General features: G+C 45.2%; 1 protein-coding gene across 2 annotated transcripts in view; it reads left to right on the forward strand.

Moving 5' to 3' along the window:
- ANO10 (anoctamin 10) overlaps positions 1 to 27,930 on the forward strand; it is a 233,319-nt gene that overhangs the window by 177,518 nt on the left and 27,871 nt on the right. Inside the window, exon 13 of one of the 2 annotated variants that reach the window (XM_061195263.1) lies at positions 26,748 to 27,746. The exons of the other annotated variant lie outside the window; for it this stretch is intronic. Coding sequence (XP_061051246.1) covers positions 26,748 to 26,753 — 6 coding nt within the window. The 3' untranslated portion in view covers positions 26,754 to 27,746. Of the gene's footprint in view, positions 1 to 26,747; positions 27,747 to 27,930 lie in introns of those variants that run through there. 2 annotated transcript variants of the gene reach the window in all.

Genomic DNA, 27,930 nt, shown 5'->3' on the forward strand with positions numbered 1-27,930 from the left:
TCTACTTAGATGAGTCCTCTTTCCTGAACATAACCGCCTGAGCACGCCCGGGCGTCCTGCTGGTCCCTCCTGGCTGTCCATGGCCACACCTCCTCGCCTCTCACAAGCATCCCTCTTCCACATTGCAGAAGGAAGCCACACCTCTCACCGTTTGAAACCCTACCATGTGCCTCGTCCCCAGAGTTACCCCACCCCAACCAAGTAACAGAACCTTTCAAAACGGAGGTGTCGGGCTAAGCTGCATTCGATAAAGGCACCCCAATCTCCTGCCCTCCATCCTCTTAAGAAATGCATTTCCAAAATATAGCTAGAAATTTATGTTCAATGTTTATCAAAATGTGTACTCTGTTTATATGATTTTTATCATTTATGCATGCACCAGTAATAATTGTAACGATCAGTCAGTCCAGAAGAAAATTTAAAATACTTACTGTGAGACTTCTGGTCATAGGGAATTTTAAAGGCTTCTTAAGTGTCAATTTTGAGCATATAATTATTGTAGCAAAGTATTAGAAAGAGATTGATCAAGACTTTCAAGCAAAAAAAAATTTTATTAAGTTAAGATTCTTCGGGAGAAGTGGAAAGAAAATATTACTTCAAAGAAGAAAAAGAAGGAAAAACAAAATTTGTACTATTCCTGAAGAGCATGCTCATGTATCTTTTGAATGGGTGATGGTGGATATCACGTCACTATAATGTTTAGCATTTCTTGGATATCTTTAAAAGAGTGACCTCATAGTTTATTTTTAAGTGTCAATATTTACAGTATGCTAGAAAATATATTTTTGCAACTATTTTACTTTATGATGAAAATTTTAGATGTCAACTTAAAATTGTGTGGGAGGGCATTTGGCATCCAAAAATTTTAAGGGTTATGTAAGCAAAAACTATTTTTTTAATTGAACAGCATTGTCTCTGGAAGAGTTTTGGTAAATCAGGTTTCTCCACTGATTACATTTCTAGTGAGGTTTTATAGATTGGGGCAGGCTGGCCATGTACACACCTTCACTCCAGGTCAAGGCAAGATCTTGCTTCATGTTAGGAAAGCTTTCCTCTCCTCTCACTCAGGATTTCACCCTGCCATGTATTTGTCTAAAAAGCAAAGGGTCTTTCTCGATGTTGGATATGACTAACATGTCTCTTGTTACTAAACACATTTACCTGAAAGTCCTACTTCAGAGCTGTCATGTTTGCTTTGGAGGGATTGGTGGATATTAGTGTTTACTATGGATGTGACTAAATAACCTCCCAAGTCATCTCAGCTCCTGGATTCCTGTATCTTCAGATACGCCCCACCTGACAGTAAAGCAAAGTCCAAAGTCGACGACAAGTTTTGTTTATGCTCATCTTCACTGGGAAATGAAACATTAACCAAAATTCTATCTTATATTATTTAAAAAGAAAAAAAAATCTAAGTGGTTTTAAGTCTCTTTGGGGTGTTTTCTCCTGAGGACATAGATGTGATTCTCTGATTAACAACCCCTTCTAAGAAAACGTGATTTTGGTGCCAATTTTGCTGTTAAGGTTCTGGTGGGACAGAGATGTCCAATAGCTGTCCACTCAGTATATTTATCAAACGCCTCCGTGGAAGGGTGTTCCTGGCTTGCACTAATAGGTGACTTAAATTTGTGCACATGCAGCTCCAGTGTCTCGGATCCATCAAGTAGGCAGGAGGCCATGATGAGTACTTGTGGTTTCTTAGGGCCTTGACTGCAAACCCAGGAAAAGCTTTCCTCCCCCCACCTACCGCCACTGCTTGTTTTTGTTAAAATTACAATCTGAGAATAAAAGGTCCAGAGTAAAACCTGGGCAGAAGGTCTTCTTTTGCTCGCTCGCTCTCTCCTGCTGGCCCAGGGCTTCGCTGCATGGTTGACACTGCTGCCTGGGCCGCCCAAGTTCATGCTGCTGCCAGTCGGAGACAAAGATTTTCATCACATTTCCTCTTCCGTCTCACTGTGCAGAGGTCCTGAAAAGTCTGAAAGGTCCTAGGTATGGAAGGTCACCCACTTTGTGCTTTTCAAAAACTCAAATTCACTGGCGTGTCTTCAGTTTACTTGCTCAACTAGTGTCATTTCTAGGATATAGAATTTTTTCTTTTTTTTCTTTTTTTTTTTCTTTTAAACTCTGACATTTAACTATCTGCTTTGTAAACAAGTGGAGCCTCACCTCACTGGGCTATTCCCATGGACCAGAGGCAGAGAGAGCGTCTGCCATGTCTTCTGGTCAGTTGGTGAACTGTAATAAAAAATGGAGTTACGGAAAACATATTTAAGAATAAACCTCATTAATGCCTAGCCTGTCCCCAGACTCTTTCACTGTTAAGTGACCAGAAATTGACAACAAGCTTGTCAATAGAAATGACTACTCATGAATAATTACTGTATTATGTTTAATTTATATTTGAATTGCTACCTTTCAACTCAGTTCCCATTTTATGGACGAAATGTGATTGGGAAATGTAAGTCGTTGGACAGTTCTTAAATCAGGCTGTGCATCTTGAAAGTAGAACTTGCAAAAAATGCATGAGGCTGGGCCGCACACCATGAAGACTGATCCCCTAAAGCTAAGGTTGAGCCCAGATACCTACATTTTAAAAACTCTTCCTATTGCTCCACACCCCTTCCCTCAACCCCTACCTCCCAGCAGAGATGGATCCCAAGCGCGGTCAGGTAAGCAAGTTCTGGGCCAAGTCCTGCCACAGGGAATGAGTTGGGTAGTGTCTTTGCACCTCAGTGTTTTGTTTTATAGAATGAAGGTCTGTGGGAAGGGCCAGAAATGTACATGTTTTACCCAGCACCCAAGTGATTCCAATGCAGGAGCCGTGGAGCCCACTTGGGGAAGTGCTCTGTGGTCTCGGCTATTCCTCCAGCTCACAGCGGGGAGGGGGCCGTGGTGAGTGTGGGAACGAACATGGAGAGTAAGGGTACCCAGGGCAGTTATTTTTTCAGTGTCAGATGGGAAACTGTGGCATTTCTAAATATATAAGCAAATGAGATATACTTGAAGGTGAGAGGCGAACTGGGGAAAATAAAATTGTTTGCTTTGCAAAGGGCATTTTCAAATGATTAGACTTCAGTTAGTGAGACCTTTACAGAGAATTCTAGACAGTAAATATCATCCTAGTGATGCCCTTTTAGTTCTTTTCAAATTGATGTATTCAACTCTCAGTGATTTTAAGATCCAGTTAAAAATAGAAAGGAGTCTTATCCAGGTACCATTTGCTCCCTGGATGGCCTGGAGCACAAGGGCACAACATCCTCAGTACAGTCATGCCTCTGGGCAGCCAGCCCTCTCGGGAGCCAAGCACCCGCAGAAGCCAGGGAGCTGGTCCAGATGGAGCCTTTGAGAAAGAGAACAGCCTCAGAAGTCAGTTGCAAGAACAGATAAGGACTTTAAGAAGACACCACAATGTGAATTATGGCCCTCAAGGGCTTCCAATCAAATGTGAGACCCTTGACCAGCAAGCCCGTTGGGCCAGCCTACATTATGTAATGTCTTTGTTTTCTAAGGTTAAGTATATTTCAACCATTTCCAACATTTCCCAAGAGCTTCTGAAGTTTTCTTTCCCTGCCTATTTGTGCTCTCAAGTTATGGTAGCTAGATATGCATTTTTAATGGAAAGTTAAGAGTTTCACAACATAGAATGAGGATGCTAAAGTATTTGACCTTTGAATATGTAATCACATGTTGATCTGCCAACTTGTAGTTTGGAATGAAATCTTGAATCCAGATAAAGAATTGGCTTCTGAGAAAGCCAGTGGCAGTCAGTGCCGGAGCCTCGGTCCTTGGGGAGGGGATGGTTCATTTCTCAGGGCCTCCAGTCAGCCCCCGCCTAGTAAGCTCAAAGTAAAGGTAGACTGAAGTCCACAGTGTTTCCAGAGTTCAAGTGGCCCCTCTAAGCTGGCTTCTCCCTCTCTCCTGTGTCGGGAGTTTGTCTCACAGCCCTGTGCAGCTTCAGGGCAAGTGGCTTGACCCTCCTGTTTCATAATCTCCCCAAACAGTCCTAGCACACATGGGCAGAGTGAGGCTGCGGTGACACAGCGTAAGACACACAGTGTGAAACAGGGCAGCAGTGGGGAGATGAGTTTGGTGATGGAGGAGGAGGACCACCTCAGGCTTGAGTGCCCTGCATCACTGGGCAAACCAGGAGGGAATTCTGGGATAAAATGGTACCATAAAACCAGATGGGATGGCAACTCAGAATTGCACCTTTGCAGCAGTCCTACCTGTTTTCATGACCTGAACACAGCCGGGCAGTAATGATGACAGGGGTGGTAACAGATGGCACTCAGTGGGAGGGCACGTGAGCCAGGCACCATTCTAAGCCTTCCGCGTAGGCTGTGACTCCTAACAACAGTTCTCAGAGGTGGGGTCTGTTAGCCATTTATTTGCACTTGATTTTTCACACAGTAGATTTCTCTCCAATTCATAAATGAATAACTGTCTTCAAAGTGATAAATGCACTAACAAATACTGGCTCCTGTGCACCTCCTTAGTCCCTTCAACTGTCACTTCTTTTTTTTTTTTTAACATCTTTATTGGAGTATAATTGCTTTACAGCGTTGTGTTAGTTTCTGCTGTATAACAAAGTGAATCAGCTATATGTATACATATATCCCCATATCCCCTCCCTCTTGCGTCTCCCTCCCTATCCCACCCCTCTAGGTGGTCACAAAGCACCGAGCAGATCTCCCTGTGCGATGCAGCTGCTTCCCACTAGCTATCTGTTTTACATTTGGTGGTGTATATATGTCCATGCCACTCTCTTACGTCGTCCCAGCTTACCCTTCCCCCTCCCCGTCTGCTGTCACTTCTCCCTTACTTTTGGGTCTAGCAGGATTGCACTGCTCATGGATCCCCGAGCACCCCTGCTGTAGTGTAACCCTGACCACCCAGACACCTCTCCTCCACCGTCAGTGGCACAGACCCTCCCTCCTCGGGAGAGCCGCCCTCTGCTGTGTGACAGAGGGTCCTGGTGCCCATTTCTGTGTATCTGCCCCTCTGCCCTTGGCCAGGTGATGCCTTCCTCACCCCTGCATCTCCTCACCCAGCACAGGGCCTGATGCCCAGTAGACTCTGACTAAATCTCCACTTAATCAAACTGAGTTTGTTGACTCATACATAGTTCAGAAGCTAATATATTAAGTAAATGACAAATGATGTCCTTGGACAAAAAAAGAGGAATCTTAAAATAGGTACTCGGGCAAAAATGGAAACAGTTAGGTCATATTCCTTTCTGGGATCACTAGGGAAGAGAATACATTCTGAGGAATTACATGTGAGCACTTTAGAAGGACTCTATACCTAGCCTTGAGGAAGCACGAATCCTATTTTTTTTTTAAAAAAGACTGTGATTGATATCAGTAAAAAGGGTGGCTCCCAAAAGACCATAAAATAACCCCAAATCAAGCCAGATAGAATTCTAAAGTAGTTTGTACTTTGCACAGATTCAGACTCTGGAACAATCCTGTCCTTACCACTGTTGGTTAGGGTTTTTTTTTCTCTGCGTTTTTTGTTTTCACTAGAGAAAAAATGGTTTAAGGTTCATGGAGGCATCCAGACGTTAAAGTAAGATGTTTCACTAAAGCTCTAGAAAGCCTCTGATCATTTTTGTCTCCCTAGTAAACAATCTATATAGATTGCTACTTATCTCATTCCCCTGGCCTTCTAGGCAAAATTTAAAATTTGTATATTTAATTATTCCCCCAGATGTAAGAGACATGGCCAAATTAGAACCAGATTCATTTTCACTTGTGGAAATTCCTGAAAAGGACATGAAACAGAATAAAATGTAGCATTTTCCTAGTCACCATAGGAGTAGATGAGAAACAGTGTGGGCAGAAGGGGCCTGGGAGCAGAGATTATTCCACAGAGAAGGGCCTCAGGTTCACTGTATGGTGGAAGGGATGCCCTGTGCTTTGGACCATGTATACATATGTCATTAAAATATGTCTGTATCTGTAAAGAAAAAAATTCACCCTATAATAAATTATTCTAGAGATTTCAGAATGCTTAAGACTATATGTTTAAGAAGAAGAGAAAGATACATTCTGATAAGTTATTAAAAGTTCTAAGAGTTCCAATCTCAGATTCTGTACTAGATTAGTAATTACATTGCCTTGAGGGCTGATGTGTGTGAGAGCAGGTCTTCCTTCTCCAGGTAAGTGCATGAGCTGTTAGTTATGCATCTATTTACTTTTTTTATATATATACCAAATGTTCTGAGATATTGAAAGACTATATTTTTGGCTTCATCAAGATCAAAGATATTTGTCTGTGACTACCAGACTAGAAGCATCTTAGAGACAGGATTACACCAGACACAGAATTCATATTTGTTGAATGAATGAACTTGTCAAATGAATGAGTCAGTAATTAGATGATGGGTCACAGCCCCATCCCTTTGTGCCTTTTTCTGTTATTAAATTCTAGTTCTTTGGCTTTGAAGTTGTCCTCTGTGTGTTAGATTTGAGATTGAGGAAGCCATCATTGAGTACTTCTCGTGTGGCTTTTTTAAAAATTACTTTCATTTTTAATTACTAGTAAATTGTTAAAATGGAAAACCTCTTTTTAAGTATAATAAATAATATTCATTTCTGTGGATTTCCAATGCTACAGAACCTCAAGGATATGATTAAATATTATTGTATCATGTAATGAATGTAAACCTAAGAGATTGGGCTGAAAATATAGTGATTGATAGACTAGGAAATTTAGCCTTTAAAGTAAATCCCTAAGAACAGCACATATAGTGATTTGCTTCTTTCTCCTAAGAACAGAATGCAGAAAGCAAGAAATGTTTGGATTTAAGAACTTTTTGAAATAGTATTTTCCATTGATAATGGCTCTAAGAACATAAGTAGTAAATTCTACTGAATTCATAGTAAGTCAAAATTAAAATACAGATATTAAAATTCAGCAACAGATACTGAGTACATGCTATGATCAAAGCACAAAAATAGGAAGCATCAGAAATTCCTGTCATTCATATAATTGTCAAATGGTAGAGTTGAAAAGCTTTACAGAAAAGATCCTGTCCCAAACACTGATTGTACAGACTAAGGAAAGGGTCATTAACTGTGGTTGTTGGTTTCCAACATGGTCCCCAATGATCCCTGCCTCCTAGTGTTTATACCCTGTGGAGTCCCATCCCACCTTCTATCTTGGTTGGTCTGTGTAATCAATAGAATACTGCAGAAGTGTTGGCATGTCTCTTCTGAGGCTAGGTCATAAGAAAAACACTGTGGCTTCTGCCTTCTTCTCCCTCTTGGATCACTTGTTCTTGGGAAGTTAGCTGCCATGTTGTGAGGACACTCAGTGTTAGAGGAGGTCATCCAGAGGTCATGACTGCTGGTCGGCCCCAGAGATGGACGTAGGCAAGCAAGGCTCCTTACCCCATCCCCTGCCCTTGGGGTGTATGTTCTGCCCACCATTCCCACACTAGGAGCTCTTTCAAGGACACAGCCCTGAGGGAGTGATTTCTTGTTGAGACTGTCTTGTGCATGTGACTGAACCCAGTTATATAAGGCCGCTATATAAACTTTTAAGGTTCTGGTGGGCTGGTGCAGAGATCTACTTGTCTATGGTCGCCTGAGACAAGTCTTTTATATAAGTTCCTTTGTTTATTAAAACTGCCCCCTACCAGTCTGGGGTCTCTTTCTTCAGTCTCTCCTTGCCCTCCACTTGAGGGTGCGTTTCGAATTTCACCTGAGGGACTCCTGAGATTGCAAACCAACACTCAAGCCACCAGTGGAGAGGCCCACATGACTAGGAACATGAGCAACCACCAACAGCTGCGTGAATGAACCATCTTGGAAGCAGATTCTCTAATCTAGGGGTTGGCAGACTTTTTCTGTACAGAGTCACATAGTAAATATTTTAGGCATGTAGGCCATAGAGTCTCTTTTGCAACTACTCAGGCCTGCTATTGTAGTGCAAAAGCAGCCATGGACAATATGTAAATGAAAGGGAGAGGCTGTGTTCCAATAAAACTTTATTTACAAAAACAGGCAGTGGGCCAGATTTGGCCTATGGTCTGTACCTTGTCATCCCCTCCTCTAGCCTCAGTCAAGCTGTCAGATGACTGCAGTCCCTGCCTGTGTTCTGACTACAGCTTCTTGAGAGGCGTTGAGCCAGAGCCACCCAGCTGCTTCCAAATTCCTGAGAATAAATACTGTTTTAAGCCACTAAATTTTGGAGTAATTTGTTACACAGTAGTAGATAACTAATGCAATAAAAGGTAACTAACCCAGTAAAAAAGGTTGACTGACAGATGAGCCAACTTCGTGAGTTGATAATTGTTGAAGCTAGGTGGTGGGTAGATCCATGGAGTTTCATTATATTATTCTCTCTACTTTTGTGTAGTAAAAGGTTAAAGCGGGGGGAAAAAAAAAAAACAGAAAAAGAAAAGCTGTTAGGTAATTATCTAAAATCAGAGCAGCAATAAATCCCGAAGCCCGTGCTGCACACCCAGGTCTCTGGCTCTGAACCCTGTGTTCTCTTGGCCCCCTCTTCCTGCGTTAAGAGCAACCAGCAAAGCTTTAGCTGTTTGCCTGTATTTTTCCATCAGTTGTTTACCGCCCTAGTACCTCCAACTTAATATCCAAGATAGTTCTTTGGATTTTGTTACCATTGCTGTTGTTGAGCCATCTTTGAGACTTTTACACTTTTATACTTCTTTATCCCTCTTTCCACTGTAGACTGTAAAACCAGCCATTACTTAGAGAGGGAGCCTTGTTCAAAGATCTACAGAGTCCAGGCTCGGTGTGGCCTGGGATATAATAATACTTACATTTTACCTTCTTATTGAGCTTGGCTGTCAGCGGAGCACTAGCAAATCCATTCTCATAATGAATCCTAACACAGCCTGGGAGGGTAGGCCTGGCAGGTTTCACTCTAGCATTTTATGGATGAGGAATCGGAGACTCAGCAAGTTTAAATGATCAGACGAATAACATTCAGCTGGGTGCAGAATCTGGCTGCTAGTCCGGTGTTCTTTCTTCCTGCCTGTACTGCCTCTCCCGTGCGTAAGGAGAAACGGGTAGAATTTGACTTCAAATAAAATCAAATCACTGTGTGAAAGTGCGTCGCACAGTGCTTGGCACATAGTAGGTTCTCAAACAGTGAGTTTACCTTCCCTTTAAAATCCCTTTGAAATTGGAAATCACCCTGACAGGGTTTTAATTGGCAGTATAAATAACTTAATGTGTTAGCCACATGAAATAGATATTTGAAATAACTTGTCTTTTGATTTATTGCATTGATCCCCAAAGTGGTTCATGTGTTGGATTCAGAGAATGGCTCTGGATTATTCTGTTCCTGCAGTTCCCTAGGATAACCATGAACTAAGATTTAGTGTTGGATTTCGAACATCTCATGCTTTCTGTACATTTAACCAGATGTCCTTGGTGATGACATTTACAAATGAGATAAAGTTTTGTGAACAGGCGAAGAAAGTGGTAGGAGAGCAAAGAACAGAATACCAGACCTGATAAAATGCAACTGAATGACATCGTCTTCTCTTTCCTGTTTCTTTTCAAAAATCTTTTTAATGTTGTGTTTTCCTATCCTAAACACGTGGTTGGGAGGGAATGAATTTTTCCCCCATAAACTTTTGAGTTTTAATTTTCTTCCTTTCCCCTCCTCCCTCCCTCTCTCCCCTCCTTCCTCCCTCTTCCTTCCTTCCTACCTCTCTTTCTTTCTTTCTTTCTTTCCTTCTTTCTTTCTTTCTTTCCTTCCTTCCTTCCTTCTTTTTTCTTTCTTTCTTTCATTCGTTCGTTCTTTCTTTCTTTCTTTTCTTTTCTTTTCTTTCTTTTCTTTCTTTTCTTTCTCCCTCCCTCCCTCCTTTCAGATAGAGTCTACAAGCACTTGCTATCTGCTAGGTAACTTTGTTATCAGGGCTATAACTTTAAATTCTTCATCCCCCCCCCCACCTCCAATTTGCAAAAAAAAATCTTTTATTCATTATTTGGAAAATAAATGGATCTTAAGTTTCTCTCCAGGTCTTCATTCAAGTTGCTTAAAGCAATGTCCACATGGATAGATTTGCAGGCTCTTTTGTTTAAATTGTCTTGGAAAAAAAATGATAGGCCTATTTTTAATTTGCAAGTCTGGTTTTAGTCACAGGCACTAGAGAAAATGAGCTGCCAGATGTCTGGGAAGCACAACTCCAACCCCGTCTACTTTTCTACATGTGATAAATATTGTTTTGGTTAGAGACAGACTAAATCCAGGTTGCTTTTTTTGACTTCTTGGACTAATGGGTTCACCTTTTTTTAAGGTATGTTGTAGAAAACCATTTGCAGAAACATCAACCTAGGTTATTTAAACTTTATTCAGGATAGCTGTGAACAAATCAGTTCTGAGAAAATGATGTATGATTAAACAGTTACAATCAGAGCAGTGCACTAAGGAATTGTCATTTTTATTCACAGTGTGTACCAAAACATTGGCCTTAAATGAAGCATTTAGGACCTCTGAGGACATAAAATGTGCCAGGAGCAGGACGGGTGGTTTGCATGCCTTGGGTGTTAAGAGAACGGCTTTTGGAATCAGGTATACATGTCTCAGGAATCCCAGCTTTACCATTACTGAGTAACCCTGGGCAAGTTACCAAACCTCTCTGGGCCTCCGTTTGATCCTCTGTAAAATGGGCATAATGACAGGAACAAGCACATGGGGTGAGCAAGTAGAGGGAGGCCCAGGCCAGCACCTCTAAGTCTGTGGCTTTTCTACCATTTTCCACCATAGAGCAAATAGGTATAAATAACAGAATTCTTAATTGAGTGCAACGCAGAACTTCTTGACCATTAGGAAATAAAATCCTCCTTTTTAAAATTCTATCCGTGGAGATCTTGCATAAGAGAAGTAACTACCTCCTTTGGAGATTTCCCTGCTTTCTGGCAATGAGCAGTCTCAGATCCCTCCCAGCCTTCTGATTCCTTAAAAATAGTTGCTATCCAGCTATATTTTAACCCCAAGCAGGTCATATTGAAATGCTAATCAACCAAAACTAATTTGGATTTCGAGTGAATTCTGGAAATGAAGAGTGCTGGCAGGTTACTGGACGGTGGCCTTCCTTCAGAAATTACAGTGGGGCTCTCCTTGGATGGTTCTTCTTGGGCTCACGCTTGAAAGGATAAGTCTTTGCTCTTTCCGTGGCAGAATTCACTGAGTAGTAGATGTGAAATAAATTAGAGCCTAGAGTTTGTAACAGGAATAATGATATTAGTTCAACATGATAGAAGTTGATAGAGCTCCAGGTATAGTATTCTGTAGAATCTTTGCGTGCATGTCAGTCACTATTTTCCTTTCTTTTGCCTCCTCCTCCTCCCCCACTCCCCATCTTTATCTCTTTTTTTTTCTTTTTTCTTTCTGTTTTCCAAGAAAGGAAAAGGGCGTAGTGCACAGAGTAGCCATTCTTTGAATTTGATGTTGTCCAAATACCCTCCTTTTAACCTTCGTTCTTTGTCCTTGTGTTACTGTTTGCATCCTCATTTTTTGGCTTCGTTTCCTTTTAGCAAATTATCCTGCTTTCCCTTCCATTTATCTTCTCATGTGCTCATGCATCCCTTTTTATTCTGCTGGCTCTATCTTCCAACCTTCAGAGCACTTGGTCTCACACCCTTTCCTGGGATGGCCACAGGCCCGGAGGTCTTTGCTCTCAGCCGGCCTTCCCGCTGGGGAAGCTCTCTGTTGAGGATCACGTCCCTCACAAAGCCTGGCCTCTCTGAATGGTGGGGAGGGCGTGGGGTTGGGAGGCTTCAGAGCCCTTCCATCTCAGCTGCCAGTGGCCCACGCTGGCCAGGTGTGCTCGGTGAAGCCCTCCCAGTGCCCCCGATCCCCGTGGGAGCCAGGGGGACATACAGGCTACTTTCCTGGTAAGAGCAGGTGAGTTGAAAATGGATCTGATTCAGACCCTGCGGTCAGGGATGCAGCCCTACAGCCAGTTTAACTCACTGTTCTCTGAAGAAAATGGTCCGCCTCTGTCAATGATCATAAAAGAATTCACTTTTAAATGTTGCCACATTAGATGGCAAACAAGGAGCTTGTCTTTAATTGAACTGGAACCTAAAAGTACATGCATTCTACGGGAGAGAAAACTCTCTGTCCATCCTACCCTGTGACCTCTTTTATAGACAGACATAGGCACAGAAAAGTAGAAAGTAGGATGAACGGGAAACAAAAAGTGGAGCATTTGAGAGCTCTACCAGAAGTTTCCTCCTGCCGTGTCTGGACTGTTGTAATCCCAAGTACAGGCCTTTTTTATGACTCTAGCATAGTAAAGATTTTGTTTGAGATCATAGTGCACATAATTTTCATTGTTCAAACAAGGCAGGGAATAAAGACAATTGTTTGCCTTGTGTATGGTTTCTTTCATTTGATCAAAAGAGAGTACTCTCACTGTGGCTGAGAAGTGATGCCAGAAGCCCTTGCTATAGACACAAGCGGCTGATTGAGAAGGGCTGAGTGCCCTCCAGAGCTGGAACCGTGGGCTCTGTAGGGCTGGCTGCTAATTGGGCTGGTGCCCTGGGCCACTGACTGTTCTCAGCCGCCATCAGCAGTCACGCCTGAAACGGCAGAAACCACCAGGAGTCTGGGCTGCCATCTCTCATGGCCTCCTTTCCACGTTCTCTTAAAACTCCCTGCTCCAGCATTTCTGATGTGCCACGTTACCCACCACTTCTTAGGCTTCCTCAGATTCCTGTTCAAGCCATGTGTTCTTCGTTAGAGGGTGGATACGCGGTAACGAATTAGTATTGCTATGTGTGGGCAGAGTGGGTTTGATTTTCATTCACGTTTGCTTGTGTCACCTGGTTGCTTTTCCATCCCTGGCTTCAGGAATCTTATTTAAGCCATCAGTCATCAGCTTGTGACAGCCCAGATAGCCCTGTTATTTGGACTTGTCAGTTTAAAATACATGCACATGGGAATTCCCTGGCGGTCCAGTGGTTAGGACTCTGCGCTCTCACTGCTGAGAGCACGGGTTCAGTCCCTGGTCGGGGAACTAAGATCCCAGAGGCTGCTCAGTGCGGCCAAAAAAAAGAGCTCCACTCTTGCCAACCCCCTGGGCTTCTCACTTAATCTGCCTTCATCGGGGCACCTTTTTGCATTCGGACACTCAAAGTAATTAGCCCTCAGCTGGAAGACTGTTGCCAGAATCAGTGTGATCTGCTTTTGAAGGACTGTCAAAAAAATGGGGAGGGGCTTCCCTAGTGGCGCAGTGGTTGAGAGTCTGCCTGCTAATGCAGGGGACACGGGTTCGAGCCCTGGTCTGGGAAGATCCCACATGCCGCCGGGCAACTAGGCCCGTGAGCCACAACTACTGAGCCTGCACGTCTGGAGCCTGTGCTCCGCAACAAGAGAGGCCACGATAGTGAGAGGCCCGCGCACCGCGATGAAGAGTGGCCCCTGCTTGCCGCAACTAGAGGAAGCCCTTGCACAGAAACAAAGACCCAACACAGCCAAAATAAATAAATAAATAAATAATAATTAAAGGTGCTAATAATTTAATAAATAAATAAATAAATAAATAAATAAATAAATAAATAAATAAATAAATAAAATGGGGAGCCAAGTTTCTCATACAGGAAAATTACCGGACAAAAAGGTAGTATGGCCCCAGAGTGGCCTGTGCGACCCTTTGATTCTTAATGTAGCATCCAGTAAATCCTGGATTAACGTCTTAGTCACACTGCATTTATGCCTTTCTGGCTTTCCAGAGCCAGCTCCCTTCCAGCACGACTACATGCAAGTGTAATAGCAAATCAAAACACTTACTGCCTAAGGCTATAGACGTGCTGGTTGAGGTAATAATTGGTTTTCAGTGCACACACCAAAAAAGTGTACACATACCGGCAATTTGCTGAAGAACCTTGTCATGCTGATGTTACAGAACGTTTTTTACAGGGAAACCAGTAAGGAAGGTGTTAGCTTCTGTTTATCGTATCAGAGAAGAGTTATTCTTCAGACCCCTTGGAATCATATTCTCCACCTGGAAACAGTCACAGAAAACATCTTTTTCACAAATATAGCCCTGTTGTACTCAAAGTACATTTTCTCATGCAACTAAACGCAGTGGGCTGGCGTAGATTTTTCTGCATGTTCAGTATTGGATGAGGCTAATAGGATGGAGTGGGCTTGGTAACGTTCCCGTCTTGCTAGTTATATAAACGGGACCCTCATTGAAAAGGCATAGTGTGTTTTCTTATGGTTTTGAAGAGCACATCAAAAATAGTTTACTATGCTGCAGGCTTGGAATGTCTTTTTTTTTAAGAGAATATACATGCAGAAGGACTCAGAATATTGCAGTCACAGAAGGTTCCGTTACACTCTAGGTAATGAAACTCAAGTAGTATTGCCCTGCAGAATCAGATATGGGGCCAGCAAGAAAATGTTAATGTTTTAAAATACATTTTAAAATGACAGTAATAGGATATATTTAAAATTACTTAGAGGAAAAATCTTTTTGCAATAACTTCTTAGTAAAATACAGTTGAAAATCAAAACTTGAACAGCATTCTTTTTGTCTTACCTTTTTCTCAGCATATGTTAAATATGGAAGATTTTGTGAGGCAGGGAAAGGTTAGATAACCTCTCACAGAATGTAATACGTTTGATTGTTCATTTTCCAAAGCAGATAGTGTGGTAGTATCCCAACTTCTCATCTAACACAAATGAAGGACTCAAATCACTCTCTTTCTCCTTCTAGTTTTCTTCTTAAAGGATGGGTCTTCATGATTACTAATGCTGTAATGCTGAAAAAAGAAAGAATAATATTCAAATGTAATGTAAAAAGTTGTAAAAAGTCAACCCCCCCTTAAAGACACTTAGCTTTGATAGTGCTTTTTCAGTCCAGTATTTTGTTAACATGACATTTACCCCGAGTGTGAGATGTGAATTAGGTGGGTTAGTTGGTTTTTATCTGACTCGTGGTTTAGTAATGTCACATGTGTACGGTTTTTTGTTTGTTTGTAATTGTTTTTTTATTGTATATTAAAATTAACTAGTAAAATCCATTCCAGCTCCCTGCAGTAATTAATTAAAAGTAACATGAACTACATTTTATATCTGGGGAAACAGGATTCTGAAAGATAGATGCTCAGGTACAGAGGAAGTAAGAATAGCCCTTCCTTTTTTCCTGATGGCCACGGCCCCAGAGTCCTTCATGTCCAGCCCTCTTCCATGGATGCTGGATATTTGGGCAGTAGTGGTGGTGACATGTGTGTTTAAATCAATGTCACCAGATACTGTTGAATACTTCATAGTTACGGTAACCTGAAAGCAAGAAAAGGCTGGTGTTGGACAGATACTGTAACCAGTCAGGAAATATCTAGAGCTACAGAACTCTTTTTTTTTTTTTTTTTGTAGATTTATTTATTTGTTTGTTTATTTATTTTTGGCTGCGTTGGGTCTTCGTTGCTGCCCGCGGGCTTTCTCTAGCTGCAGCGAGCGGGGGCTGCCCTTCGCTGCGGTGCGCGGGCTTCTCATTGTGGTGGCCTCTCTTGTTGTGGAGCACGGGCTCTAGGTGTGCGGGCCTCAATAGTTGTGGCGCGTGGGCTCAGTAGTTGTGGCTCGTGGGCTCTAGAGCACAGGCTAAGTAGTTGTGGCACACGGGCTTAGTTGCTCCGCGGCATGTGGGATCTTCCCGGACCAGGGCTCGAACCCGTGTCCCCTGAGTTGGCAGGCGGATTCTTAACCACTGCGCCACCAGGGAAGCCCTAGAGCTACAGAACTCTTACCCTGTGATCTTGTATCTAGAATCCGCAGCCAGAAAGTAAAAGTGAAGAGCTGGCAGGAGGGCGACCTAGTCCTGCCCCCAGGGTAGGGTGCCCAAGTGGGTCTGTTCAGGGAGTGAGGCCAGGGAGCACAGTGGTTTGAGTCACTCACCCAGCAGACACTTTGTGCATCTTTGCGCCTTAAGCAGGGCTGTGAGTCAAACACGGGGCGGTGTGAGAGGAGCAGATTTGGACATGATACACAGTTGCTGAAATTGGGAGAGCTGGTTATAATTCTTCACTTGCCAGACCCTTAAATTATACCTTTGAAATCCTCAAAGGAGCAAGCACTTAGGTTGAAAATCAAATGGTTTTCAAAATCACAATGTACATTGCTGGTTTCCCTTTTGTCTCTCTTTTCATTTAGTGCTTTAAAAAGTATAGAAATGACCATTCTAAGGATTATAATAACATAAGCCAAACCGCTAAGATATACTTAATAAATAAACTATGTTTATAAGTCAGTGTTTAGAAGAACTAAGATGATTCTTTTACATCCTTGGGGAACTCTCTCTGACCAAGAACTGCTCATTATGGTAACAAGCAGTGTTTGGGGGTTTCCTTTGCTAGCGTTAGGAACTCAAATCCCTAACTTGTGATTTTAAACGGTGTCTGGACTTTGCCAGTATTTTTTTTTAGTGAGACTTTCTTTTTTTTTTTTTTTTTAACATCTTTATTGGAGTGTAATTGCTTTACAATGGTGTGTTAGTTTCTGCTTTATAACAAAGTACATCAGTTATACATATACATATGTTCCCATATCTCTTCCCTCTTGCGTCTCCCTCCCTCCCTCCCACCCTCCCTATCCCACCCCTCTAAGTGGTCACAAAGCACCGAGCTGATCTCCCTGTGCTATGCGGCTGCTTCCCACTAGCTAGCTATTTTACATTTGGTAGTGTATATATGTCCATGCCACTCTCTCACCCTGTCACATCTTACCCCTGCCCCTCCCCATATCCTCAAGTCCATTCTCTAGTAGGTCTGTGTCTTTATTCCCATCTTGCCACTAGGTTCTTCATGACCTTTTTTTTTTTTTCCCTTAGATTCCATATATATGTGTTAGCATACTGTATTTGTTTTTCTCTTTCTGACTTACTTCACTCTGTATGACAGACTCTAACTCCATCCACCTCACTACAAATACCTCCATTTCGTTTCTTTTTATGGCTGAGTAATATTCCATTGTATATATGTGCCACATCTTCTTTATCCATTCATCCGATGATGGACACTTAGGAGACTTTCTTTTTAACATGACTATGGCAGGGAGCGCATTGACGGGCTGCCCCCCTCCCCCCGGGGGGGCTCCCCTGCCCTCTGGCTGCTCTCTACCGCCCTCTCTCCTCTCTCCCATCCAGTTCCCCCTTTGCTGCCACAGCTCCCCTCCCAAATGCCAGTGTAACTCTGCGTTATACTCCAGCTCAGAATCCTTCAGCGTCTCCACATGCCTCAAGAGAACCCTGGCCCCTCGCCACGGCTGTGTTTCAGCCTGATCTCCCTGCTCCAGCCCCTCTGTCCAGCCTCGCAGAGCTGCACTCTGATCCCAGCACAGCCCTGTACTTCTGCCTTCGCACGTTCTCTCTACTCTGCTGGTTCCCTGCGTCCCCTCGTCTTCCTGGCACCATCTCCTCCTCTTGGAAGACTCATGGGTCACCACCACGGGAAGGCTGTCCTTCGTGGGCACGGGTCCCGCCCCCTTGTGCTCTCTGGTTTACGTACCTGTGTCCTGAATTGGCCACAACCAGAGTGTGGCTCATCTGTGTTTGCACCCAGCTTGTCGTGGGTGTGCCTTAGAGAGCGACCTGGTGATCCCGTGTCTGCGTTGTCTATTCCCAAAGAAGGTGATGCCATTATCTCAGTGAAAGCTCCTGAGGGACAGGCCCTGTCCCTGGGAGTCAGAGAAGAGTGGGGTTGGGAGAGAAACATTTTATTTGGAGTTAGAACCCCTGCAGTCAGTTTGGCATGCTCCTTGGGTCAAGTGACCTTTACCAGCCTTCTAGGAGTTTATGATGCTGAGGCCTGGATTCTGGTCTGAGCTCTGGGTGGAGACCTTTACCAGCCTTCTAGGAGTTTATGATGCTGAGGCCTGGATTCTGGTCTGAGCTCTGGGTGGAGAAGCCGTGCGAGCTTGGGCGAGTCTCCCAACTGTGGCTTCTGTGTCCCCGTCACTAAACTGGTGGCTGGACCAGGCGATCCCTCAGGTGCCCCCGTTGCTACCGAGCACATCCTCTCATGGAGACTCGGCTTGCACACTGTGGGGTGGGGCGACCCACCAGGCTTCTCCCTTAGGTGGTCAAACAATAGTCATGTGGTCAACTGCACCGTTGTCCAAAAATGCCTGTGTTCCCATAGATGGGGAAGGAATTGAGATGTTGTACATGGAATTTAGTGTTCACTTCGTCTTTTTTGCTCTGTGGGTAACGAGGGATATAAAGCAGCAGTTTGCTTTTGGGAGAGACGTCCAGCACCCCTGTCTTTAGACTGCATTCTGCATACTTTAACTGTCATGAATTGGGTGTCACGTGATTTGTCACGGAAGCCCTTCAGTGTCGTTAATAACTGGTGTTCCTATCAGCCATGATATGTGTGTGAGACACAGTTCTGCAAGTACCGGTACCTCATCAGCATAACAATATGATGATTGTTTCAAACTTAGCAATAAACAGGTAACGATGGCTCCTTTTTTACCTTGAAGATTTCAGTATTGCGGCATTTAAAAACTGGCCTCTAAAAATGCGGTCACGATAGTGTTAACTAAATATCCCACTGATTTGTAAATGAGTGGAATGTGGTAAGTGGACGCATTTGCATGTCGTGTGCCTTTGGTGTTTCCATCTTGTTTCCGGGGGTGCGAGCTCTCCCTCAGCGAGGCCCAAGTGCAGCCTGCTCTCCACATGGCAGACGTGTCCCCATGGGAGCAGGAGCCTTACGTCATCCTGCTCCCGGCCCATCTCCGTCTAGAGGTCCATTTAGAAGGTGCCAGAAGGCGGCACTGAGAGGTTGCCATGGCAGGTGGGGTTACTCCTGCTCCCCGAGGGCTGCGTTTCTCCAGCTCTGCCTGGTGCGGCGTCATCACAGTAACGGTGTGCGGTTAGCCTGCTCCGTTGTCATGATTTCTTTTCTTTCTCCTTTTCCACAGTACACTTTCAAGAATGGTTAAAATTATCTCACCTTAGCTACCAGGCCACTTGAACTAAATTAGAGGAAAATTGTTTTTCTCTTCAGACCCAAAGAAGTAGGTAATTACCTTTGACAAAATAGCTGATGGAAGTATAGCAATATCAGGTAAATTAGCTATGATAAGTATACGTTTTAGGTTCTTTGGGGAAAACCTACAGGTAAAAAAAAGTGTTAAGGAGTAGTTTGTCAGTCTCTGATAAATTAACAGAAAGCTTTGAATCTTGATAAAGTCGTAACACAGCAGGGTCACAGAAGGGCAGTGGGACTTCCTGGGTGAAGGTGGCCAGTATCACATCATATATGCCTCCTCCCTGTAAACTGCTTCAGGAACCCACGGGCCCTTCTTCTAATTAAGCTACAGGACCCTGTTTACCCCAGGATTCCTCCAGGTGGGATTGCTTGGAACGCTAGTGTTTAGAGGTCACCAAAGGATAGAGGTTCTTAAAAGTTAAAGCCACCAAAATCCTGCAAAACCAAGAAGAGTTTGCCAGAAGAGCCAGGCAACACACAGGAGTTTTAATTTGCCTAAGATTGAAAGCATGTCAGGTCAATTTGCAGATGAAAATTATGGCCCACATTTGAGACATTTTCTAAATCTTCCTTTATTTAAAACCATAAAATGTTTGGAGACAATTTCGGCTTGACTGTTTCATGTATTCAGTGCATCGAGAATGTAGCATAAATAGCTTCTACCTTGGGTACTACATTTTCTATTGTTCTGCAACCATAAACACAAACTTAGTGGCTTAAAACAATACACCTTTGTCATCTTACAGTTTCTCTGGGTCAGGTCAGGACACAGCTTCACTGGGTCCCCTACTCAGGGTCTCACCAGCCTGCAGTCAAGATGGCGGCCAGGACTTTGGGCTCATCAGAGGCTCAAGTGGAGAGAGATCTTGTTCAAGTTTTCTAAGGTTCACAGAATTTATCTTCTGTGGCAGTAGGACTATGAGGTCCCTGTCTTGCTGGCTGTCTGCTGGGGGCTGCTCTTGGCTCCTGGAGTCCACCTTCCTTCATTGCCCTCCCCATAGGCCTCTCACAGCTTGGCAGTTACTTCTTCAAAGTTGGCAAAGAAGAGTCTCAGTGCTTGGAGCCTCTGACCTCATGGGCAGCCTAAGCCCTCTTTTATCAGGTAGACTGCCTGTCTCCACTTCACTTAGTTGTTCTTTTGGGGTTTTATCTTGTTCCTTCATCTGGAACATATTCCTCTGCCCTCTCATTTTGTCTGTCTTTCTGTGTTTGTGGTCTCTGTTCTGCAGGCCACAGGATTGTAGTTCCTCTTGCTTCTGGTGTCTGACCCCATCTCATTGTGGCTTCTTCTTTGTCTTTGGATGTAGAATATCTTTTTTGGTAGGTTCCAGTCTTTTTTGTCAATGGTTGTTCAGCAGTTAGTTGTGATTTTGGTGTTTTCATGAGAGGAAGTGAGCTCAAGTCCTTCTACTTCACCATCTGGTCTCCAACCTGGCGCCCTGGCCTGGTCTCCCTCACTGGGGGCAGCACCAGCCCATCAGCCATGGGCCTCCACAAGGTGCACTCAAGAGGGTCTGCAGGGCCTGCTCTCAGTGCCAAGGTCACAGTCTCACAGAGACACCCGTCCTTGGGTCCCTAAGCTCTCTTTTAAAGGGGTCTCAGCTTGTTAAGTCCAGCCCACTCAGGATAATCTCTTTTTTGGTTAACTTGAAATCAGCTGATGAGGAATGTTATTCACATCTACACAATCCCTTCACCTTTGTCGTGTGATGTAACTATCATGGGAGTGACGTCGCATCACCTTTGTCATAGTGTGTTGATTAAAAGCAAGTCCCAGCTTCCACTCACACTCAGGGGTGGGGATTGTCCAAGGCGTGGATACCAGGAGATGGGAGTCACTGTGTGGTTGGGGACCTAGTGTATACCCCAGGGTGTGCACACCATAGACACTCAGTGAATGTTTATTGAATTGAAAGATTCTATTATAAGCCATTTATTTGGGATGCAGAACACATGTTCTAATAAGAAGAAAGTGATCATTTGTAGTTAAGTTTATAGGTGAGCTGACCAAGCCTATTTAAAACAAAGTGTGGCTAGCCTAAAATATTACAACGCGATTTACCTTGGGTTTGGAATAAGACCACGGGATGTGCAACATAGGAAAGGTGCTTCTGAGGCTCAGGGACCTCCTGCCCGTCGGCGCCTCGCCACGCCCACTGCAGTCCTGTTGGGTGATAGGTCACATCTGCTTCCCCTTTGCCACAAACCTGGAGCAGCCCAGCCTCTCGTGCTGCCGTAAGCATCTTCCTGTTGCACCCACGCAACCCCGGCCCAGCCCATGTCCCCTCTGTGCCCAGGTGACCTTTCTCCTGCCCCCCCAGTCAAAGCCATTCCCCTCAGTAAGGCTCACCTCACCAGGTGTTAGACTGAGCGGGATTAGCCTGAAAGCATCAGGTGTGGAGGAAGGCTAACCTCCGTGGCTCCTCTCTGACAGCTGATGCTGGGTGTTGCTGTTTCCCTCGAAAATGTGAAGTGTCAGTGGCGCGGCTGGGAGTTGCGTGCGGTGCCCTGGGTGCCCCGTGCACAGCTGAGAGCTGTGGCTCCACCCCGGCGGGACCCGCCCCCCCCCCAACTGCCCCCTGCTCAGCACTCGCTGTTTGCAGGGGTGAATGTTTGGGCTGGGGCGGCGAGTGGAGGAAGAAATATGCCAATCAAGGACTTGAACACTGAGCAGAATGGATTAGAGGCTTCGCAGACTCTCCCTCCGGAGAGGACAGAGGAGGCATGTTTAATCCTGGGTTGGTGTGGAAAGTGGCCATTTGCCTTAAGACAAAACAAACATCAGCCCTGGCAAGATGCTTCCTGAAAAAATGTCCTTCTCATTTGCCTGGAGCAGAGCTGAAATCCTCGGTAGATGGCGGATGAGGTCTTGGTGATCCGCTGATTTGTTGTCGAGCATTTCTTCCCACTTGAGACGTCAGCTGTCTGACTGTCCTCAGTGAGGACGCTGAGATGTTTTTAAATTGGTTTGAAGAGAAGACATGAACGCTAGTCACTTGTCCCGCCTCAGCACTCCCCCTCCGGCTGGCCAAGAGTCCCCAGGGGTGCTGGCTGCCGGGTGCGGTGCTAACAGGGCCAAGATGTGGGGCAGTTGTGGGATGCGGGGCCTTGGAAAGGACCAGGACTCCCTCAGCCTCCAGCAAGGTGATGGTGTCTCTACAGCACACAGAGGGAGGGCTGCTGGGGGTGGAAGAATTGGCACGCTAGTAACCGGTTCACCCTGGAGCCCCGTGTGGGCGACTCTACCACTGACATAAAGTTTTAAAATGTACAGAGTAATTCTGTGCACCACTTAGGCATAATACGTCAGGGGGAAGACAACCACATGGGAATGATAAACACCAAATCCAGGAGAGTGGTCCCTTCTGGGGGTCGAGGGTGGAGGCTGAGACCCAGAGGGGTCTCCGGGGCAGGATAAGTTGTATTAGCAATGTTCATTTCTTAAAGAAATGGGGACAGGGGTGGGACGTCGGGATCGTATAGCATTCTTTCCAGTGCAGTGTCTTTGTGAAATATTTTATAATTTTTAATAGGAAGAGTAATACTTCATAGATTTATGAAAATTAAGTTGTTTTGTTTGTGTTCGTTTGCTTTAAGGGAAACTAGCCAGGGAGCAGGTACATCAGGCACCTGTCTACGGCTACCGACTTGTATAGCTGCCGAGGTGAGGGGAAGGCTGGCGCTGGGGGTGCTGGAGGCTCTGTGCCCCCAGTGCCACTCTCACCCTGGGCACAGTGACACCCCCCTCAGAGCTGGACTTCCTCTTCAGGAAGACGGGGTGGTGATGCCAACCTCTCGGAGCCACGGTGCGGATTAAGAAGAAACAGCAGTGCCCATGCCTGGCGCTTACCACAGAGTAAGCGTCAGTTAAACCTGCCTCTAAAAATGTGATGGCTTTTGGACGCTGCTAAGGATGCTAGGGAGGGACTTCTCTGGCGGTCCGGAGGTTAGGACTCCACACTTCTACTGCAGGGGGCGCGGGTTCGATCCCTGGTCGGGGAACTAAGATGCCGCATGCCGCGTGGCATGGCCCAAAAAAAAAAAAAAAAAAAAAAAATGCAAGGGAAAGGTTAGGAAATATAGGAAGATATTTGTATTGATCTTACTTCTTATATGTATTATAGAAGCACTGAACATTTTTACTTTTATGGAAAGGACTCCACTCTGTAATTAGAACAAAAAAGCAGTCATGTAGAATAGTGCCAATTTCAATTCATTTATTTTTCCAACCTGAAAATAGTCTGGGATCTTTTGTAACAGTCCACTTTGCCTGAAACAAATTGAAACTGCTGGTCTGTGAAATCATTGAACGAATTAAAAATGTGTGTAAACAGCCAGATCAAAATTAACAAGAGAATCTAACAGCAGAAGCAGGAGCCCATTAGCAAAAGGAGTGAGTCATGAAGGATATTTGTGGTATATTTTTGTGTTTACTTTTTCCCCCTTTTAAAAAACTTAATGTATTTTTATGCAGAGTGATTTTTTTTTTTTTAATTTATTTTTGGCTGTGTTGGGTCTTCGTTTCTGTGCGAGGGCTTTCTCTAGTTGCGGCGAGCGGGGGCCACTCTTCATCGCGGTGCGCGGGCCTCTCACTGTCGCGGCCTCTCTTGTTGCGGAGCACAGGCTCCAGACGCGCAGGCTCAGTAGTTGTGGCTCACGGGCTTTGTTTCTCCGCGGCATGTGGGATCTTCCCAGACCAGGGCTCGAACCCGTGTCCCCTGCATTGGCAGGCAGACTCTCAACCACTGCGCCACCAGGGAAGCCCATGCACAGTGATTTAATGGCAGAACTTCAGTGTAAATAGGAACCTGAAATTTTTAGTTTTTTATTTTGTTTTTTTGAAATGAAACTGTGTACTCCTTTGGATCGTGAATATGATGGAAACTGCATGTTTGATGATGCTGGTCCCTGCTACCTCACCCCAGCAGTTCCTTGATAAATGCTGTGGCTAGCCGGTCTTAGTGCAGAAAAAAATACTACAGAAACTTAAAAAAAACAGTCTGTGGGACCAAGATTATTGATGCATTTAAGGACAAAACAAAATCTCTCAATATAGTTTTTTAAAATCTAGTACTACTAAGTACTGGGTCGATAATACAAATATATACACATGTGTACTTTTCTTCCAGAAAATAGATAGAGGCAGACTCAAGTCCATCGTGAAAGATGGTTAAGGAAAAGAAAAAAAGTTCTTGACATGACAGACTATGGGCTTGACTCTTGACAAAGTCAGTCATGCGTGGCTTGTGGTTTCCAGCATCCCTAGCTGTGCCCATGCCCGCTGGCTCCCCTTCCACAGAGCTGTAGAGCCAGAAGGCCTCTTTTAAAGACGCAGTGTTTTCCAGATGGAGAACGAGACCACACAAGCTCAGGACTTTCCCAGGCTTCCCGGCCAGCCAGCTTTCTGTATGCAGTGTGACTGGTCGGCCTGGTGACCTGGCCAGCTCTGCTGTCTGTCTCTGGGGATGACTTAGTGAACGTTCTGTGGGAAAGTGAGTTCGCACGTCCCTGACACTTGTGACCATCAAGTAGGACTGCCGAGCTCAAAACATCCCATGTACTTCTGCTTCATCCAAAGACCATTCAAACAAAAGGAAAAATAAGAAAAGCATAATGCATTAAAAATCTCGGAAGACTGGGCTTCCCTGGTGGCGCAGTGGTTGAGAATCTGCCTGCCAATGCAGCGGACACGGGTTCGAGCCCTGGTCTGGGAGGATCCCACGTGCCGCGGAGCAGCTGGGCCCATGAGCCACAATTACTGAGCCTGCGCGTCTGGAGCCTGTGCTCCGCAACGAGAGAGGCCGCGATAGTGAGAGGCCCACACACCACGATGAAGAGTGGCCCCCACTTGCCGCAACTGGAGAAAGCCCTCGCACAGAAACGAAGACCCAACACAGCCATAAATAAATAAATAAATAAATTTTTAAAAATAAATAAATAATCTCGGAAGACAAGAGAGAGTACCATCAGCTAACCAAAAAAGGCTGAGAAGTTTCTGTGAAAGAGAAAGCAGACTAGGAAAGGGTGACAGAGAACTAGAGCAGAGACGCTGCAGGTGACTGCTGGGGGCTGAGCGCCGCCCCACGGTGGAGGGGGACGGGGAGCAGGCCGGCATTGGGTGGCTCATCACAGGAGCTCCACTTCCCCTAAGGGAGAAAATTAGGACGGCTTAGGTAGGCAAGGAGCTTTGGAACTGTGAGGGATCTCCAAGTTACTCTGGACTTCCGTGACCCACAGGGAGGGGCCGCAGGCAAGGCCATGGTACCCGGGGCTGGAAGATGCTAAACCTGCGCACCCAGGGCTCTTGTTGTGGCTCCTCGCGGGCTGCAGGTCACCTCCTGCCGCCTGCACACACACCCTAAAGAGAGAGAGGCTGGGGGGTAATGCAGTCTGCTTCCACAGAGCCCACACCCCCGCCCCCCCACTCAGAGGGGAGGGCCAGGTGGAGACAGGTGGGACCAGGAGAGAGGACACCCCCAGAGGCTTCCCATCCTTGTCACCTAGTCCCTTTCCCAAATGTGAGTAGCCCACCAAGGATCACCTAGTCCCTTCTTTCAAAAATGTGAAGAAACCACCAGGGAGCATCAGAAATTTGAAGAAAACTAATAGTATGAGAGAGAGGCAGACAGCCTGTACTACTGATTTTTGACAAAGGTACAAAGACGGTGCAGGAGAAAAAGCTCAGTCTTTTCAACAAATGGTGCTGGAGCAATTGGACATCCATGTGCAACAAAATGAACACGGACCACATTTCACTTCAATGTGGCCCATAGACTTAAATGTAAAGCCCCAAACCATAAATCTGGGGAAAAAAATAGGACAAAATCTTTGTGACCTGGCATTAGGCATTAAGATTTCTTAGGCTCCTAAAGCATGATCCATAAAAGAACAAATGGATAAATGGCACTTCATCAAAATTAAAAACATGCTTTTCCAAATCTCATCTATACAATGAGAAAGCTAGAAGAAAAACAGACGAATCTGCTAGAAAACGGTCCTAGGAGGGGCCTCTGGAACACTGATGGTTACTCCCTCTGGGCTGGAGACGTGCTGTGTCAGAGTTGAGCTGCCTGGCCCCCTCCCCAGCCCGTGCCCTGCTCCACTGGGTGGGAGCAGAAACAGGGTGGCAAACAAGTCCAGAAAATCGTAGTTTCCTGAAATCAAAACAACTGTTTTTAGGAAAAGTCACAGAGGAGTATACTTCCTTTGAATGCCAGAAAATATGGAAATGGAGGGGATTAGGAAAGCAGTGGGTTGGTGCCAGGCAGCCCTGGATTTATAGCCCGCTAAGCTCATTAGCCGCAGGCGTGTGACGTCAGCACAGTTACCACATCTGTGGGAAGCATGGTGAGAATTAGAGCTGGGGAGACCGAGTGACCACGATGCCAGCACAGGTGGCCCGCAGCGAGCCCATCTTCACTCAGGTGTGCTGAGTGACGGGGACGCCTCTTGGTGTTCCAGGCCAGCATGGGAGCCAGTTCTGTCAAATGTGGAAAGTGCATGCAAGTGTAAGGTGGTTTGTTTTGTTTCCTATAAATTCTCACTGATCTCCTTGCTAGAAGAGAAGGTCTAGGCTTTAACATTTCAGAAGGGATTAAACATTCCTGTGCAGGATGGAAAAAATTCAAGAAGGAAGCCAGGCAGACAAGCATCCCGAGGAAGCTTAGAGTCAAGAGGGGAGGGTGGAAGAATTTGACACGAGGGAAAGGGAAGAATGCAGAGCTACTGTTGGAGTATTTATGACAGATGCTTTCCCCGTAGGGGTGACTCTGGCCTGCTCGAGTGGCAGCGGCACACCAGGCCTGAGAACAAGAAGAAGCATCGCAGCCAGGTCGGAGGAGGACACCTGCTACTGACCACACGGGCTACTCGCCCAGGTGGAACCAGAGGACGCGAGTATAAGGCTTGCACTGCCGAGTGGAAAGGATGTTGTCTCTTCGGCACGTGTTTCCGAGATGCGAAAGCAAATCTGCCAACACCTATAACCCTGCCAGTCACCCTAAACTCCCCCTGATTCTCTTGAAAATGAAGTGTCATTGAAAAAAACAGTTATCATAACCTGTACATCCGCACCTTCCCCTGCCAGCTCGGCCCCTAGGCTTGTGTGCAGAGCAGAACTCTGGGGTGGACAGAGTACTGAGGTGACAGGCCAGCTTGCTTTGCAGATGAGGGCAGATGAGGAAGGAAGAGATCTGGAAATGGAGGAGGGAGCAGAGACCAGAGCCTGGGGACGCTGGACTGAGGGGGACTTGGGGAAAGAGGTGGGTCGCCTGAGGTGGGCCGTATTGTGGGGCTGAGTGAGACAGGCCACAGGGGGTCAGCTCACGGGAGGTGCCTCAAGTTGCTTCTGGACTGTGTTGGAGCTGTGTGTGTCAGAGAGGGGCCCGGAGCTGCTTCCCTGTGTGCAAGAGAGGTCAAGCCTTTGTAATGAAAAAGAAAGGGAAATAAGTAGCTGCTGGGAATGTCAAAGAACATGATTTGGGTTTCTGAACAAGGCTTAAAATGTCATAGTATAACTAGCAACCCATAGAAAGTACCTCAGAGTACACCAGAAGAATGAGCTTGTCAGAAAACTGGCCGGTGGAATCAAGAGAACTTTATAATTTAAGGGAGAAAAACATGCCCAGACAAAGCCTTCAGACTAGGTGGAATTATAAACAATAGATATGACACATTTAGTTGAGAAGGTACCCAGTAATTTACAGGAGAATGTAAGAATGATGAGATTTAGGAACTTTCATAACCTGGGATATTTCTGCTTTGTTCCCATATAAAGAATAAAAGTTATTAAATGAACTCAAAGTGTAATACAACAGTTAATCCCTATGTGGGCCTGGCCCAGGGTTAGGGGAACAGCCGGTGATGTCATTAAGAAACTAGGGAGGCCTTTTCTATCTTCCCACCCAGCCACCCTCAGTGTGTTGGCTTTCATCATGGTCGCAGG

The sequence above is a fragment of the Eubalaena glacialis genome, chromosome 7 (genome assembly GCF_028564815.1).
Source record: "Eubalaena glacialis isolate mEubGla1 chromosome 7, mEubGla1.1.hap2.+ XY, whole genome shotgun sequence".
NCBI lineage: Eukaryota > Metazoa > Chordata > Mammalia > Artiodactyla > Balaenidae > Eubalaena > Eubalaena glacialis.